This window comes from Delphinus delphis, chromosome 2, assembly GCF_949987515.2.
Source record: "Delphinus delphis chromosome 2, mDelDel1.2, whole genome shotgun sequence".
Classification (NCBI taxonomy): domain Eukaryota; kingdom Metazoa; phylum Chordata; class Mammalia; order Artiodactyla; family Delphinidae; genus Delphinus; species Delphinus delphis.
Window position 1 is genome coordinate 5,115,325 of NC_082684.1, and position 17,789 is coordinate 5,133,113.

The window sequence follows — 17,789 nt, forward strand, 5'->3', positions numbered from 1 at the left end:
GAGTATCCCCAAATCTTGTGATTTTGATTTGCAGAGTCAAGACTCAAACGTGGTTCTCTGGCCCCAATACCAAGACCATTGCCAAAGGCATAGCCCCTCCGCACAGGGCCAGCCACACACAGCTGTGACACTCTTTGCACATACACCCAGAGCTTCACGCACAGCTCCCACCCCCTGGGTGAGGTGCTGGGCTAGCCCCGGGACACAGCTGGGCAAGACACAGGCCCTGCCCCGGGGAGTACAGAACTGGTGTGGAGGCCAAACCCAACTACTCCGCTGGGCCTCCATCATGGAGGGCTGACTGGAGGAAGCGGCCTTTAAGGGTGAGGGCGGTGGTGACCACACAGTCACTGGGTCTGGGGAGACTGCGTGGTAGGATCAGAGCCAGGCTTCAGGGTCTGGATTAGCAGAGTGAAGGCAGGGGCTGCTGAGGTGCTGCGGCTGGACCCCCCCCCTCCCATTCCCTGTCAGCCTTCTGCCCCTCCCACCCCCCTCCCTCCCTCCCACCCCACCCCCTGCCACCAGGGCGACTCAGCAGCCTCTCCTAGAGTCCCTTCTTGGGGAAGAAATCCCCAGACAGGCCTTCGAGAAGAGCTGAAACATTCAATATAAATAATAAATGTGAGATTTTTATAATTAAATTTTAATACATTCTTATTAATTTTAGACAAACTCCCTGGCAGGTCATTCACTGTGAGTGACTGAGGCAACTGGAGGCATCTGAGGGGTGTCCCCAGGCTTTGGGTGGGAAAGGTCTCTGAGGAATGGGGTCCAGGCCCGGCTGGGCTCTGTCTCTGAGCTTCGCTCTCCTTACGCGTAAAATGCGAGTGACTGCTTCCCTGAGGAAGAGCCGGACAGTGCGGTGAACGCGGGGCTGCTGGGCGGTGGTGTCCTTATTATCTCTGCCGTTCTGCTGTGAGTGGACACTCCCGCGAGGCAAGCCGCGGTTTCATTTCTCAACCATTAGCCCCTGAGGGCAGGGCTCGCCTCATTTGCTGCCGCCTCCGAACCGCAAGAACCAAGCCCAGAGCTAATGAATGAGCGAGACACCGTGGGTGGATGATGGAACACTTGGACTTTGGGGCTTGGGGCTGACCCTCGCAGCGCAGGGCTCCTCCCACCCTGCGTTGGCGGGGTGGAAGCCAGGCCTGCTGGGTGCTGGGGGTGCCCTGGTGAAGGGACCGGGCTCCTGCCTGGAACTCACAGCCAGAAGGGAAGAGGCAGGAAAGACACGCCAGAGAGGTGTAGGATTCAAGCATGCATTATCCGTGTTTATTGAGCGCCTGCTGTATGCTGGGATCTAGTGTGCTGAGCGCGGTGATGGGAACCTGGGAAAGGTGGGCCTGGGTACATAGGGGGCGTCGGGGAGATGCTGGCCAATCGGCCAGCTCTTTGTCTTGGGGGAGGAGGGTATATAGAGGGGTCTGGGCTCGTGGTCTCCGACAACTTTTAGAGCGTCGGGGATTGTGTCTGGCCGCCAGTCCAGACGCCTCGGGGATCCTTTCCTCTGGAATTCCTTCCCGCACCCCAGCCCCTCCGCAGTCCGCGATGCAGAAGGGCAGCAGAGCGCCTTGTCTTGCTCCCCCTGCCCCCAAGCCCAGCTCGCAGGTGAGGAAACTGAGGCCAGGGGAGTCTCGGGAGGGCCTGACCAGCACCCGGGGAATTGGTGGCCGAGCCTGGCGGAGGGCCCCCGGTCGGGCCTTCCAGCTCGGCGCTGGCTGCCGGGCTGCGCCCTCGCCCGGCGGGGCGGTGGGGAGGCGGCGTGGGGCCCCGACCGGAGCGGAGCGCGCTCCCGGCGGACGCGGCGGCGGCTCCTGGCGCGAGGGGCCGGGATGGGCAGCCATCAGTCTTCCCAGGTGTGTCGCGTGGTCCCTGGGCTCAGCCCCCCGTCCCCCTTTAATGCCGGCCATGGTACGGAAGGACGGGGAAAAGCCCCCGGGAGCGGCCTCTCCCGGGCGATGGAGAGCCCTTCCCGCGCCCCCCGCTTCGCGCAGGAAGTGCGATCCCGCCCGGGCCGCTAGCGGTCCGGGTTGTTCGCCGGCGCCCGCAGGGTTAATGGCAGCCGATGGGCCCCCCGTCCGGCCCTCGGAGGGGCTTCCCGGCTGCGCCGGGCTGGGCGGGGAGGGTCTCCAAGCCGCGCGCGGGCGGGTCTGCGCAAGCCCGGCAGGGAGCCCCGCTGGCGAACAGGGCGCGCAAGGGTTAATCCCTTGGGCCCGGAGGGGCGAGCCAGGCCCGGACCCCAGGAGCTGAGGGCAGCAGGGTCCCTGATTGAGGAGTCTGAGGTCCCGACTGCTAGCACCCTCGGATCGTGTGCGTGTCAGGTTCTGCACTTCCATATGGCCCCCAATTGCCCGATTTGAACATTCTCCGACTCGGAGATTCTGCAATTCAGGGCTTGGCTTCCTCCGGGAGGGAGCGCGGGGCTGGAAGGGTTAACGGGCGGGGTGGGGCGGGGCGGGGGGTGCAGCGGGGACCGCGGCCGCCGGAGAGTTAACGCAGCCAGTCCGGGTCCCCTCTTTTTCGGGCAGGCGAGACTGGGATCGGCCCGGTCAGCGCGGTCCCGAGTCCCCGGGCCAGCCCCTTCCTCTCCCCGGGGGGCGTAACTCGGTGCGCGGCGGCCCGGGCGGGCTCACCTGTTACTCGGCCGAGGCCCCGCGCACCCACTGAGTCCCAGGGACTGCGGCCAGTGAGTGTGGGCTGGGGGCGCGCGGGCCGGACTTTCCAACAACCGAGCCGCGCGGGGGTGACCCGCCGCCGCGCCCGCCTGTGCCCGCGGTGCCCAGCTCCGCCCGGCGCGGCCGCGGAGCGCACGCCTCCTGACTGCTGACCCTCTCGTTTGGTTTCTCGCAGGCCTCTGCCGCAGACATGGAGAAACTCAGGTGAGTGGAGCGTCTTCCGTGCCGCGGCTCCCGGGGCCGGGGTCGGGGATGGGGGCGCTAGGGAGGGCGACGGGAGAGGGCTTTGCCCGAGCGCATCTACGGCCCGCGGCCGCCCGGCGGGGCTGGCCCGGGCCGGTATGCGTGTGTGTGGTGCGTGTGTGCGCGCGCGCGCGCTCGGCTAGACCGCGGGGAGCGCCGCGCGGGGGGTCCCCGGCCGGGCTTGGGCCGATGCGGCTGCGGGTGGGAGTGCGCCACCCAGGGCCGGGTCGGCGCGCGCGCGGGGTTACGCGGTACCCCCGGCCCTGCCCTGGACTCTGGATTGTCCCCCGGGACCCTGCTCCTGCCGTTACGCATCAGTCCCCCGCGCCGGCCGGTCTCCCATCCCCCAGCTGACAGTTGCCTGTTCTGAGTTTTTAAGTTTCCACTTTGTGGGGGCAGGGACGGGGGATGGGGTCCTCCCGGCGGGCCAGGCAGTCGCGTCTTGGAGCCATTTTAGGGGAATCCCGAGAGGGCGTCTGGGGAGAGTCTCCCTCGGCCTCCCTCCAGGTGCTAAACTTTGAGCCTTAAGGACTCCACTGGGCGCCCTTCTCGGCTGGCCCGGGATCAGTCGATTTGAATATTCACAACTTCCCTTGGGCGCCCTGACCCCCACTTTGGGATCACCCCTCCTGTGTCTGCCTTCCGGAAGCTGAACCGAGGCCCAGCTCTGGCTGCTGGGTTTCAGGAAGATCCGCGGGGCCTGGAGGGTCTCTTGGCCTCCTCCTTCCCCCTCTTCCCCCCTCCCAAGGCCAGGATCAGCACCCCTGGGGAGGCAGCTCGGTAGCGGGTGCACCCATTCCCCAGGGGGCAGGGACCCAGCAGAGCCCAGCTTGTTCCAGGGCAGGCCCCACGGGCTAGGGGAGAGGGCCCCGGGGCCTTCCCAAGTGACCCTCAGTGCTGTGGATGAGTCACTCGGGAATGCCCGGGGGACCTGGGGACAGGTGGGCCCACACGGAGGCCCCAGACTGGACATGAGAGCAGGGCCTTCTTCTGGCCGCTGAGCTGGAGTGCAGCCCTCCCTTGTGGGTCCCACAGGACCAGAACCCATCTGTCTTGGGCTGGGAGGAGGAGTCCAGTCTCTTAGGTCGTAGGAGCTCAGACACAAAACCAAACGTCCATCAGCCAGGCCCACCTTATCATGGTCAAGGTCCAGGTGGGGCTTATGAGGCCCAGACAGCGGCAGCTCTGCCTCTGGCCACATAGATGAGCTCGGGCCTCTGACCTCATGCCAGGACCCTCCTCTATACCCCCATCAGCTATCATCTCACCAGTACCCCTACTGGATGGGGCTGTCTGTGGAGGAGGCATCACTACGTAGCTGGGACTTGAAAAGAAGGTAGTATTCATGGGGCACCTTGAGGCCAGCCTGGTGGGGGGCCCCTCTCTGGTTCTCTTTCCCTCTCTCTCCATGCCCAGCCTGGAGCTTGTGAGCAGTAGGGACAGAGACATGGCCCAGCCTGGCTGGAACACAGGTGGACAAGTGAGCCGGGTGGGCAGATCCACTGTCCCAGCTGCTGAGGGCACGAGCATCTCTTTGTTGGGTGGTCTGAGGGCTTCCCTGAGCGGAATCCTGAAGGTTGGTCGCAGTGGCCAGGTTCCAGGCTTCTTGGCTTCACTGAGGCATCGGAAGCAGAGCTCAGGAGCTGGTGGGATTGGGGGTCCCGTGTGGCCAGGACACAGCATAGCCTCCCAGAATTGGGGAGCATCCTGCTCTCCTCTCCCTCTCACCCTATTAGTAGTTTCAGAGCGACCTCGAGGGCCTTTCCAGACTATTTCTTCCCAGCCAGTACTGGGGCTGCCCCTGTAGGGTTCTGCCCTGCATTTAGTGTTGGGGGTCCAGGACCAAGAGGCCCCAAGGGATGTAGGGGAAGCTGGTCAGCATGGCCTCCCATGGTGTAGGTCACAGGGTCTTCTGGCAAAGTCCTGACCCTCTCTGGGGCTCAGTTTCCTCATCTGTAAAGTGGGTATCCTGAGCACCCCCACCTTGCAGGGCTGTTGGGAGGACGACCTGAGATACTGGGGTCTGGCGGGCCTCACCCAGGACCTGGCCCACAGCAGGTGTCCAGGTAGAGGTTCACTGTGGGGCATCCGACCTGCACAACTCTGGGTTCTCAGGCGGGAGAAGATTCATCTGTGGTCCAAGTGAAGGGGTCTTGGCTGTCCAGCAGGATGGCTCTGTGCCGGGGTCCTTCCTCCTGTCCTGGGGCCCGCATCGCAGGCTGGGCCTAGGAATCTGAACTGAGCTCCGAGAGGGCAGGCCCTTTGCCCCGTCCAACACTTGTCACGCAACACACACACCCACCCGCAGTGCCCGAACCACAAGGACTATGTCCTGTGACCCTCAGCGGCTCCCTTTGTGAGCAGGTACCCAGCTGGGGCTCCCTCTGCCCGAGCCTCTCTCCTCACCACCACCCCACGCTGCAGCCCCACTTCTGAGTCCCGAACTAGCTGTCACCTTCATGCCTCTCTGCCTTTCAGGCCTCCCATGCTGTTGTCTCTGCTCAGAATGCCCTTCCACCCACCTTCTTGTCCACATGACAGACTAGTTATCCTCCTTGTCACTTTTCTCTGTGGCTTTTGTGACTCTCCTATCCCTCACCCCCAGATGGGCTCATTCCCCCTCTGTGTACCAGGTCCTGCGCTCGTGCTGAGACAGGTCAGCCCTCCAGAACAGGGACCCAGGCCCAAAACACAGGCCCCCGGGGATCCCAGGTTGGAGACACTAGCCTGGGGAATCAGAGAGGGCTTCCTGGAAGCAGGGACACTTGAGCCAAGGCTTAAAGAATGAATAGGAGTTTGCAAGGAGGACAGATAGGACAAGCCTTCCTAGAGGTGCAGAGTCCTGGGGGCCTGAGGAAACAAGGCTGTGTTCAGGGAGACCGGTGAGGGGTGGGGAGTGGAGGTCGGTGGGGTGTCCTCTGTCCTCTGCACCCCATAAGGAAGCCCCTGGGAGCAGAGCATGGGGTCCATTTCTCCAGCCCCAGATCTGGCCGCCTCTGCTCTGGCCTGATGCATGCCCCCTGTCCCTCGCTCACCCAGCTCTCCTGCCTCTGACTGCTTGAAAAACTCTTCCCGTGACACTCAAATATTTGCAGATATTAGCGAGTCCCGGCTGGCTGTCAGCACGCGGAGCCGCTGCACCGCTAATCCCAAGTTAATCCCCTCCTCTGCCTTGTCTGCCCCGGCTCCGCCTGTTTTAACAACCGCCGTGGCCGCTTTGCTGCATGCCTTTTGGCAAGCCATTTCCTCTGTGGGAGCCTCAGTTCTCTCCTCTGTCATAGAGCAAAGTGGGTCAGTCGCCTCACATGGCACCTGGGACACAGAAGGTGCCTAGGAAACCCAGAGCTATTCCTGTTCCAAGTCCATCCCTCCCCCCACAATATAATTGTCCAAAGTTGTGAACTGTGATAGGCATCTAGAAAAAGTAATAAACATCTGTGCCGTTTAGAGGTTAACTTTAGGACGACCGCCACCCAGGTCAACACGTTGAATGCTGCCAACCTCCCAGGGATCAGCCCCCATCGAGACCCTTCCCCAGTCACAGCCCCCTCCCCCTCCCCCGGAAGTCTTCAGGATCCTGGCTTTTGTGATAAAGTGGTTGCTTGTTTTCTTCCCGATTTGGCTGCCTGAAAGCATCCCTAACAGAGGTCGTTTTGTTTTGCCCGGTCTGGAACTTCACATACATGGTGTCTAGTAGCCTGTGCTTTCAGGTTGGCTTTTTTTTTTTTCCACTAAAGCATCATGTTTTCGAGAGGTGTCCTTAGAGTGCGTGGAGCTGCCCATTGCTGGCTGTCTTGGGGAACGGCATTTGTGAGTGAAGTTATACCTCTTTGTTCACTGATGGCCATCCGGACGGGCGGCTTCCAGCCTGGACCATTGTTGAATGAAACTGCTGTGACCGTGCCTGTCCAGGTGCTGGGGAGCTCGTGCAGCCTCCCTGGGGTACCTCGGGGCGGCACTGCGGGGGCACAGGGCACGCCCACCGCCAGCTTTAGGAGATGAGGCCACGCCCTCCCCGCGGCACTGGGACTTCCTGTGTCTCCGCAGCCTCCCCTCCCTGGGCTCCCTCAGGCCACAGGCGGGGAGCTGCTCCTCCGGTAGCTGTAGCGTTAATTGCACGGCCCTGGATTACTGCCCGTTTGGGCTTCCTCGTTTGTGACTTCTGTGTGTTTTTCCATCGCTTGTCCTATTGATTTGGAGCTCTTCAGAGAGCCCTTGTCAGTCACACGTGTGGCAAATGCCCCTCCCGCTGGTTTGCTTGCTTCTCACTCTTTCAATGGTCCTCTGATGAACAGAAGTTCTTAATTTTAATTCCGTTGAATTTGTCTTGAATCTTTCAGACTTTCACTTTTTGATGAAAGCTTTTTGTGTCTTGTTTAAGAAACCCTTCTGTCGTCATGAAGCTATTGAAAGTGATTTTCGCGTATGGTTTTGAGGTCAGGCTCCTCTTGGTCGTCGTTCTTTGTGGGTTTTTGTTGCTGCTGTTGTTTGGTTGGTTGGTTTGGTTTTGGTTTTTCGTTTTGTGTGTATGTGTTTTTTTGCTTTTTGGAGTTTTGTGGGGTTTTACTTTGGGTTTTTTTTAATTGGTTTTGGGGATTTTTTTGTTTTTGGGGTTAAAAAATTTTTTTCGGTTTTTTGGCTTTTTTTGTTTTCTGGTTTTCTGGGTTTTCTGTTTTTAAATTTTTTTTTTTGGTTTTTGGAGATTTTTTGTGTTTTGGGTTTTGTGTTTTTTAATTTTTTCGTTTTTTTGTTTGGGTTTTTTTGTTGTGTTTTTTTGGGTTTGTGTTTTTTGGGGTTTTGTGGGAGTTTGGGGGTTTTTTGTTTTTTGGCTTTTTTTTGTTTGGGGGGTTGTTTTGTGTTTTTGTTGTGTTTTTAATTTTTTCATTTTTTGTTTTTTAAATATTTTTGGTTTTCCTTGTTTTGGGTTTTTTTTTTTTTTAGGCTCCTGCCCCAGGGCCTTTGCAGGTGCCTTTCCTTCTGCGTGGAATGTTCATCCCCAGATATCCACGTGACTCCCTGCCTCCCCTCCTCTCACATCTTTCTCAAATGTCATCCCTGGTCAGGGTGGTGCTCCTGACCACTCATTCCATGTACAATTATAGCCCCTCCCCCAGCCTCCTCCTCCTCCCTGCCTTGATTTTCCATCTCCCTCATCCCCACCTGACTCTCAATTTGTCTTATTTATTTATCTTATTTACGTCCGTCTCCCCGCCAAGAACAGCAACTGACTGCTGACCCCCAGCACTTAGAGCTGTCACGTAGTAGATGCTCAGTAAATGCTCTGGAATGAGACCAAAGTGTGGTGCACAGTGAGGAAGGAGGATGGGGAACAGCGATTCCCCACGCTTCATGATGCCCGAGAGGGGGGCCTCCACTCTGCCCCCCAGGAAGGGGAGTGTTGGGGACACTTTTGCCCCCCACCCCCTCAGGGAGTAGTGTTTTTTAAAAAAAATCACCCCGTGAGAGGCCCTCAGAGGTGTGAGAGCCTCCACCGGAGGGATCTGGCCTCAGCAGCATGTAGAGGAGCCTTCCTGAGAGGGAGATGCTTGGACGGAGATAAGGAGGAGTGGGGGGAGGGCATTCCCGGCAGCGGGTCCGACGTGGGCAAAGGCCCGCGGGCAGGGCGGATGCTCTTCCTCACCTGGCAGCTGAGCTCTGCTGTTCTCGGGCTCTCGGCCTCCCGCCCCTGCCAGCCAGGAGGGATCACGGAGCCGAAGGGGTTTGGGGAAACAGAGGCCAGAGGCGGAAAGGGGCTTGTCTAGGTCTCCGGGGTCAGGACAGCCACAGCCTCCCAGAGCAGCTGGACACTGCCCAGTGGGAGGAGGCCTCTCTGTGTCTGGGCCAAAATTTGCAGCCCACTCGCCCCTTCCCTCCTGAGGGCCACACCCACACCCTTCCCGAAGCCCAGAGTGAGGATGCACCTCCGAGGCCTCCGGGCCCCCACTGACCCTTCAGAAAACCCAAAGCTCTTGTGTGGCACCCAGCGCCCCTCTGTGTGGCCACCTGAGCCCTGGACCCAGCTGCTCCTCCCAGCTCTGCCTCACTTCTAAACATGATTCTAGCAGAGGAAGTCTTATGTGCTAATTCTTACTAAGCTGTGAATGACTGCCTCACTTTGATTTCTCCCTTTGGGAGTCAGGGCATTATAAAGGGACCATCCACATGGACTGTTCTCTCTTACCTTCTTCTGCCCTGCCCTTCAAAGTCTCCTGTCCTCACAGCCCATCTGAGTCCCACTCCTCTGCAAAGGCTCCCTGATGAAGTACGTGGTTAAGAAGGTGGACTTACCTGGATTTGAATCCCAGACCTGCCACTTACTGGCTGTGTGGACCTGGGCAAGTTTCTGAACCTCTCTGATTCTCAGTTTCTGCATCTCTAAAACGCAGATCATAATAATAGCACCTAACTTGGAAGGTTGTTTTGCGAATGAACTCGTGAACGTGGAGCTGGGCACGTGGCTGGCGCTGTGTGGGCCGCTTCACCCTGTTAGCCTCCTGCCCGCCTCTCACATGGTCTCATTTGTTCCCAGACCCTGTTTCCCCAACCATTGGGCAGATGGCATTATTCCCATCGTGAAGGAGAGGACCGCCTGGCGAGGGGGGGTGTCGGGCTGTGACCTGCAGACCTAGACTGAATTAGGACTGCGAGAGCATTTCAGGGTCAGGGGCAGCGGGCCGGCTCTGCTGTGCCCCCAGACTGCATCTTTCCCAGAGCGGGCGCATCACCAGTCCTGGTGGTGGCTGAGTATTTCAGAGCAAGGACGTGCCGTGTACCTGTTTCTCAGCGTTCTGCCTCACCCCCGTTCACCACGGGCAGAAAGCCAGCCCTGACTGTTTGAGATCTCTGGCCCCCTCCTGCACGCTCTCACCCTACCTTCATGACAGCCTGAGAGCTGCTGCATTGCCTGCATCCCTCGACAGGCCCACTGAGGCTCTGGAGGCGTTGCCCATCAGGGCGCCGGTGTCGGGGGCAAGGCCTGGGTGTCTTTCTTGAGCGATGGAGCTGCTGCTACCTGACATGGGGAGGATGGAGATGGGGCAGGCGGGGATGCACGAGATGTCTGTGGGATGGGTGCTCGGGAGCAGGTATCCTGGGATCCTCAGCCCTCGTGGCAGACAGCATGGGGGGGTGCCCTGCCAGGGCAGGGGGTTGCGCCTCTGTGTCCTGTGTCCTGGCCAGAGGGGCTGCCATGGGGAGGGTTCTATCCTGGCTCCCATGCTCACTAGCTGGGTGCCCTTGAGAAAGGCCCTGGCCCTCCAGGCCACAATTCTTTCATCTGTACAATGGGTAGCTTCCCCACTCCCTGCCAGGCCTCGGGTGAGGATTCAGTGAGGGGACTGTCAAGGGCACGCAGTAGGTCTCTCTGGGTGATTGAGTGATTGAATGGGGGTGATCTCGGGGGAAGCTTCCAGAGGAGGTGATGGTCACAGGTGTCCTTTGGGCTTTGGTTACTGATGGGGAAACTGAGGCCCAGAAAAGCAGCCTCCTTCCTCGGCCCCAGTGCCTTGCAACCACCAGCTGCTGCTAAAATCTATGATCATAACGCCAGTGTTCTTTTCTTCTAGACTCAGTTTGGCCCCCAGGACTGTCTCCTGTGGGTGTGGAGAGGTGCGGGGTAGGTGGGGCGGTGAGGGCAGAGGGACCAGGGACCAAGGGCATCCCGGAGGGGCCCAGGGGCACGTAGAGAGTGCTGGGATTGGGCAGGCCACCCTATGCCCCGCGCTCCAGGGTCATCAACAAGCCTCCCACAGCCCTGATTACCTTTATGATCCCCAGAATTCTGGAAAGCGGGCCCCACCGCCGGTCCAGTTAATGCGTGCCCGTGTCTGTGGTGGGGTGGTCACATGAGTGAAGCCAGCGTGGGCTCCGTGGTGGGCAGAACCTGATCATCAGAGTGTTGCACGGCAGCCTCTTCTCACCTGGGCTCCAGGGCAGCGTGGCGGGCGCTGGGAGCTTCATCTGGGAGCCTCACCCGCGGTCGCACCACACCACCCACCTGTCCTCCCAGCGGACGCCCCCTGCACACGGATTCTGGGCAGAGAGCAGGTGTGGCCTTGGGGCAGGGGAGGGGTCCAGGGCCAACGTGTGCACAGTCCCACCCTCCAGGCCCCCTCAGTCTAGGGGGTGAGGAAAGAGAGTAGATGAGCAGCGGTGCTGGGCTGGGTGCTAGGAAAGACGAGGCCAGGCGGGGGTGCCCAAGGAGCCCCAACACAGCCAGAAAGGGGGGCCTTGGGGGCTTCCTGGGGCCCGCTGTGTGGCTGGCCCTACCTCTCCTGAGGCAGCCTCCTTGGGACTCCCTGTCCCGACTCACCCACCAGAGGGACAGCCCCAGGCCGGAGCCTGTCGCCAGTCCCTTCCACTGTGGAGCTCCCCTGGGGCTCCCGGCGCCCCGAGCAAGGGGACCGGACACTTGGCCCACACTTAGGGCCAGGCGCTCTCGGCCTCCTGCCAGCTGCCCCAGGCCTGGGCTCTGGCCACACTCATCTCCCGGCCTTTGCCCAAGCTGTGTCTCCCGCGCAGATGGCTGGCCTTCTTCATGACGGGCACGGGATGACCTCTCCTGCCGGTGCTGGAGGCCCTCCTCCATGGGGTCACCTCTGTCTCCGTACTCGGGCTGCCAGATAAAGCACAGAATGGCCAGTGGAATTTAAACGAGTTTAAATAAATTTCACTGGGCATCCTCTACTTTGTCGGGCTCCCCGGCCTCAATAAACAGCTGGATGCTTACTTAGTGTAAGCACTTCCATGCCGTGTTTTGCACATACTTACACTGAACACTCATTATTGACCTGAAATTCACATCTCACCCTCTCATGATCATTTCAGGGCGCTCAGCCCTTATGGAAATCAGAGAGCAACTTCTTCTGGCAGAGCCAGACAAACAAAGCCAACCCCCTAAAGCCGCTGACCTCAGAGGCAAGGAAGAGCCCAAAACACTGGAGGCTGCGGAGGGGAATTCGGGTTGATTGCCAGGAGGCCCGCAGCCTGTTGACCTGGGGCGGGGCGCGCTTTCTCCCTCGAAGCCCCAGTTTGCTCATCTGTAAAATGCATTCACTCTGTGTTTTTCACTCATTCAGCGAATGTTTATTGGGCCCTCCTGGTTGCCAGCCTCTGCTGCAGGGTCTGAGGACCCAGCAGGGAACGAGGCAGACAGAGATCCCTGTCCTGGGGAGCTGCCACTCCAGGGGGGTGAGGCCAAGGACACACAGGCCCGGCAGGGAAACGGGGAGAGAGGATGCCTGCAGAGTGTAGGAAAGGCCTCGCCAATAAAGTTGCGTTTGAATGTTGAGTGAAGGAGGAGAGGGGCAGCCGTGGGGTATCTGGGAGACAGATCCAGGCAGAAGAACAGCACGTGCAAAGGCCCTGAGGCAAAGCCGTGCTGAATGCGGCTGGAAGGTGAGGTCCAGGGGGCAATGGGAAGGCTACCTGCCATCAGTGATCAGTGTGAACACGTTGGGCCTGACCCTGGCGATGTAGGAGCTTTGGAGATGGAGGGCGGATTGGACTTAGCCTTCAACAGGACCCCTCTGGCTGAGAGCAGGTGAGGGCAGGAGCCAGTTAGGAGGCTGTGTAGCAATGCCGCACAAGAAAAGTTGGACTCAGGGTGGTGGGCGGCGCTGGAAAGAGCAAAGGAGTCAAGGGTGCCTCCAGGCTCGGGGAGGAGTGCTGGCCCTGCTGGGTCGGGGCAGGGACTGGGGAGGGAAGGCTGTGGATTTGGGGAGGGCGAGCGGAGTGGGATACAGTGGGCCCCACAGGTCTGTGCCGCCTGCGAGATATCCAAGCAGAGTCAGAGGCAGCAGAGGGTATGCACGCCTGGAGTCGGGGAGACACAAATTTGGGGGCCCTCAGTGGAGCGATGGTATTTGTGGCTGAGGCCACCATGGGGTGAGTGTACCCAGGGCAGGAGAGAGATTGGAGGCACTATTCCTGGGTCCTGCTGGTTAGGAGGCCAGGGAGAGGAGGGCCACCCGCAGAGGGGGCTGAGAAGGACGGCCAGGTGAGGATGGTGTTTGCAGGAGGAGGGAGGCGTCAACCGTGCCGTTGGCCGCTGAGGGCTCAGGTCGCCTGGGCACTGAGCTCAGGGACCGGCGAGAGCTGGTTCAGTCGCGTGGAGGGGACGCGAGCCAGGTTGGGTATTGGTCCTGGCAGGCTGGGTGCAAGGACAGGCAACGTTTCTTGGAGCAGAGAATGAGGACAGGTCCAGGAGGGTCAGCAGAGGGTTGTTCTCAATATGGCAAGCGTACCTGCATGTTCTTGTGCTGGAGACAATGATGCAGTAAAGAGGGGAAAATTGGTGGTCTGGGAGTGAGGGGAGGGTAGCTGGAGCCGCGCCTGGAGTGGGCGGAGGGGCTGCCTGGCGGGCTGTCTATAGTAACAGGCGGGCAGATGCTGGTAGGTGGGGAGACCTGGCGGTGGCATCTGCGAAAGTTCCCTAGGGGTGGCTTCTTTTTTCCCGAGGAAAAGGAAGCGAGGTCATCAGCTGTGAGTGGCGGTGCGGGAGGAGGCGTTGGGAGGTTGAGCAGGGAGGAGAAAGTGAAGGAACGGAACAGGGGATGTGGTAAGGTTCCTGGGTCAGTCTGCCGGATGAGCAGAAAGGGAGGCCTGTCAGCTCGGCCGTGTGACTTCCTGCCATCTGTACAGGTGCAGGCGCCGAGTCTATGGAGAGCTGACCCTAACCAGAGTGGGGTTTGGGAGGTCCGGGAGGGCTTCTTGGAGGAGGTAGACAGAATGAACTAAAGAACAGGGAGGGGGTGTTCTCAGCAGGAGCGGCAGCATGTGCAAAGGCCCGGCGGTGACTCTGCAGCTGCTCCGCCCACTTGCCCAGGTTGCTCTTCTTTGTCCTGGCCCTGAGCACCCCTGGGTCCACCCGCCCACTGAGGGCTCCCAGGCTGCAGAGCTGCCAGCTCCCAGCACGTGGTTCTGCCTTGATGGGCGTGGGGGGAGGGGGTGGCAGGAGCAGGGCTGCAGCCGCCTGATAAGATGAGGCGGAAGCGAGATGAAATGTTCCCTGCAGCGTCTCCCATCTCCTGTCTCTGGGCAGGAGAGCAGTGGAGCGTCCGTGTCACCGGGCCGCGAGGAGGGAAGAGGGACTGGTTCCACTGGATGACCTCGGTCAGCAAACCAGGAGAGAGCAGGGCCTGAGCAGGCGTAGAGTTTGAGGTCACCCCCTGTCTGGCTTGAGTGGGTGACCCCTCCTGGCTGTGAGCCCCCAGGCCAGCCCTGTGACAGTCCCCTCCCCCAGTACACACGCACACGCTGTTGCACAGTGGCCTGGCGTGTCCAGAGTCCCCTTCTCCGTGCACGTGGCGGTGCTGGTGAAATGGCTACAGTCAGCCCAGGGGCTGCCCAGGGGCTGTGCAGGCGTGTCTGAGCCGCAGACCAGTGCCAGCCGGAGGCCCAGGACTGCTTCCCTCCAAGGAGAAGCTCACGGCCCACCAGGAAGCGGGATGAGCTGTCCTGTGGGACTCCAGGCCCCTGCCCTTGACCCCGCCAGGTGGCTCACCTCTTAGACTCCAGCCTCTGCCCCGTCAAGCTGGCCGCGGTCGACCCTCACAGGGAGCCCGTGGCTGTGCCTTGTGATTCTGACGTGTGGGAGGCGGTTCAAGGAAGAGTAAAGGGCTGCGATTGGCGCTAAAACCTGGCTCAACGTGAGGGGAAGAACAGCTGCCCGGTGTCGAGCCCCAGGAGGGCTGTGTGGCGTCGTTGCCGTGAGCCTCAGTTTACTCATCTGTCGCATGGGTGTGGTGCACGCCTCCCTCACAGGGTGGCCTGAGACTAGATGAGTAGGTGCGTGTGGGCACCTGGGGCAGGGCAGGCCCTCGGCAGGTGCTGGGGGCGTTGGTGAACCGTTCATGCCCACCTGCCCCTCGAGAAGGGTCCTCAGTAGGTTCCCACTGGGGACACAGGATGGAATCAGTGCAGCAGTGAACAAGTTCAAGGGGAACAGAGAAAGACTGTTTGTTCTGAGACACAGAAAAGCGGTGGCCACCAAGCACGGGGGCACAGGCCAGGGCACGGGGGGTGCGGCAGGGGCGAGGGGGCTCTGAGGCCCTGCAGGGGTTGCCTCTGGCTCCTTTTGTGGAAGGATGGTGGTACCAGACCTTCTACAGGGAGACTCAGAGATGATGCCAGCATGGGACAGGGCCAGAGGCTATTCTCCAGGGACCCGCCCCCGGGCCCACGCAGGGCATCCCAAGAGTCTGATGCGGTGGTCCCAAGGTGCCCACTGGAGGCCCAGCTGGGAGAGGACCAGCTGGGTCTGAGCAGCTCTGGGGGCAAAGACCTTCTCCCAGGGCTGGGCTCACCTTGGCCAAGGTGGCCCGTCAGTGGTAGCTCTGAGGGTGGTTCCATGGTGTCTGCCTCTGCTGGGCATTGCCCTTGACACTGGGAGCTGGCACGAGTCCCTGTGCCATGAGTTCCAGGGTGTCGGCCCCTGCGGGAAGGGGAGAGGCCAGTGGGGGAGGGACCGGGTGCTCTCACCAGCACCTCAGGGGAGCAAGGAGGACTTGGGGGGGCTTACCCCCCCATTTATCCAACCCCAGAGTAGGCCCCGGGGATATAAAAATGCACCGGACCTTGCAGCCCCGGAGACAAGATCGGCTCCTCTCCTGCAGATGTTTCTGCAGATGTTTCTGCAGCCGTTCACACAGCACATGCTGCTGGTCCCTGGCTCCACGTGGACACAGCACGGGGCACCGGGACGAGTCGGTGAAGGAGGGAGGTGGTCCCAGGGGAGGGCAGGCAGGTAGGTCCCCAGGTCCTTGTCCCCGCAGGAATGGGAGAGGGTGGAGGAGGGAATGCTGTCCCTGGCTGCAGGGGCCTGAGGTGGGGGGGGGGTACCTGGCCGAGAGGACGGTGAGGACAAAGACCCTGAGGTGGAGAGGAAGGGGCTCAGGGTAACTCGGGCACAGCCTGGAGCCAGCGCGCGGGAAGGGGGCCAGCGCAGGGCGAGGTGGGGGCCGTGGGGGTCTGAGGGGACGGGGGCTTCAGGAAGGAATCTCGGGGAATTTTGCCCAGAGGCGGGAGTGGTCTGGCTGGGTTTCGTGACCTGGCGGAGGGCAGGAGACCGGGCCCCGGGACAGAGGCTCAACCCCAGTGACGCTCCCTGGCGGGCAGGCTGGGGCGGGATGGGTGTCAGGGTCCCACCAGTGAGCCCTGGGTGGGGAGGAGTTAACCTGAGCGGGAAGGAGTAGTGCCGTCCTGGCAGAGGGGACACAGCGACAAAGTCACCAGGATGAGAAGCTGCCTGCAGCGTGTGAAGAATGACAAGCAATTTGGTGTCACTGGAGCATGACTGGGGGCCAGAGCCTGAGCGCGGACAGTGCGTGTGGAGACAGGCAGTGCCACGGGGGTGCCACAGGGACCGGCTCCTGGTACCTGGGAGCCGGAGGGCGGACGCTCCTTAGCCCCACCCGCCCCATCACCACAGCCCACCAGGGAGCACCTCTGCCCCCAGGAACCTTGTTCACACCGCGGAGGAGGGAAGGATGGCCCCCGGGCCCCAGAGCTCACGTGTCCTTCCACCCCGTGCCCAGCACAGCATCACAGGCATCGGGGGATTTCAGCCGCATCCCAGACTTGCTGTGTGATCTTGCTTAACCTCTCTGGGCCCCAGTTTTCTTAACTCTAGGAAGAGGCGCTCCCCCATGCCATAGGCCTGAAATGAGAATCTGGGTCAGAACAAGAGCGGTTGTCAGGGATAAATGCCTTGTGTGTGACCAGCGGCAGAGTCTGGGTCAAGTCACAGCCATGCCCCCCATTCTCTGTGCTTCCAGGCAAGCCCCGCCCCTTCCCTGGGCCTCAGTTTCCCAGGGTCCCAGCCTCCCTTCTACTCTTTTGAGAACTCACCTGCCAGGAGTCCCGAGCGGAAGGGCCTTCTGGGGTGGGGACTGGCTGGCGAGGGCTGGGACGGGGACTCCCCCAGGGATTGCTGGACCCAGCCGAGCCGCCAAAGGGGAGACTGGGTCTCTGGCTGCTCCCACGGGAACGGGCCAGTCCTGCCCCTCCTCTCCGTTCACTCAGCAGCGTCGGGGTCATGGGCCAAGAGTGAACCCTGGGCCTGGACTTCCAAAGTCCAGTTCAAATGGAGATCAAGCGGCCGCCTCTCCCCCCACCCCTCCCCCAGCCCAGCCTGCAGATCAGCCCAGGAGGCCAGGGCCAGGGGCAGCCCATTTCACAGATGAGCAGATGGGGGCTTACGGAAGTGGTGATCGACGTGCAGCTCGCGGTCCCCTCAGCCCCCAGCCTATCAAATCAACACTTTCAACCTTCTCTGGGGGGAGGGGCAAAATTTGATCCTTAGTAAATTTTTTTTTTTGCTGCACCCCACAGCATGTGGGATCTTAGTTCCCTGACCGGGGAACAAAACCGCGCCCCCTGCAGTGGAATCACGGAGTCTTAACCACTGGACCGCCAGTGAGGATTTTTCATCCTCGCTGTAGGAAATATGACAAATCCAGAAAAGTATAAAAGAAAATTTTTTAATTGCCCAGAATCCCACCACCCACCCAAGACGACATTAACGTTCCTTCCCTTCTGCTATCTTGTGTGGCGTCTGTACGCAGTTATTTTGTAAATGGGGTTTCTCTTAGCACATACACTCGCCCGTGTCTCTAAGCCTTGTCTGGACGCCTGATGTCCGGGGCAGCGTCCTCCCGTCAGATTTCTGCTCCGGCTCCGGGGCCAGCCAGGCCACCGGGAGCCCTCCCTGGAGAGACTACGGGAAGGGGGCGACCAAGCCGACTTGCGCCTAAAACTGTGATGTACGTCCCGTTGCCCCCAAGCAGGGTGGCACCATGGGGCTGGGGTGGGTCATCCACCCGCCTCTGTCCCACCCCCCGCCCAGCCCAGACAGGCCACAGGCAGGGTGAG

General features: G+C 60.7%; 1 protein-coding gene across 3 annotated transcripts in view; it reads left to right on the plus strand.

Annotated features, from left to right (window-relative positions):
- BEGAIN (brain enriched guanylate kinase associated) overlaps positions 1-17,789 on the plus strand; it is a 44,032-nt gene that overhangs the window by 13,993 nt on the left and 12,250 nt on the right. For all 3 annotated transcript variants that reach the window (XM_060003311.1, XM_060003310.1, XM_060003312.1), the window contains exon 2: positions 2,851-2,879. In XM_060003311.1, the coding sequence (XP_059859294.1) occupies positions 2,851-2,879 (29 nt within the window). The remainder of the gene's footprint in view (positions 1-2,850; positions 2,880-17,789) is intronic.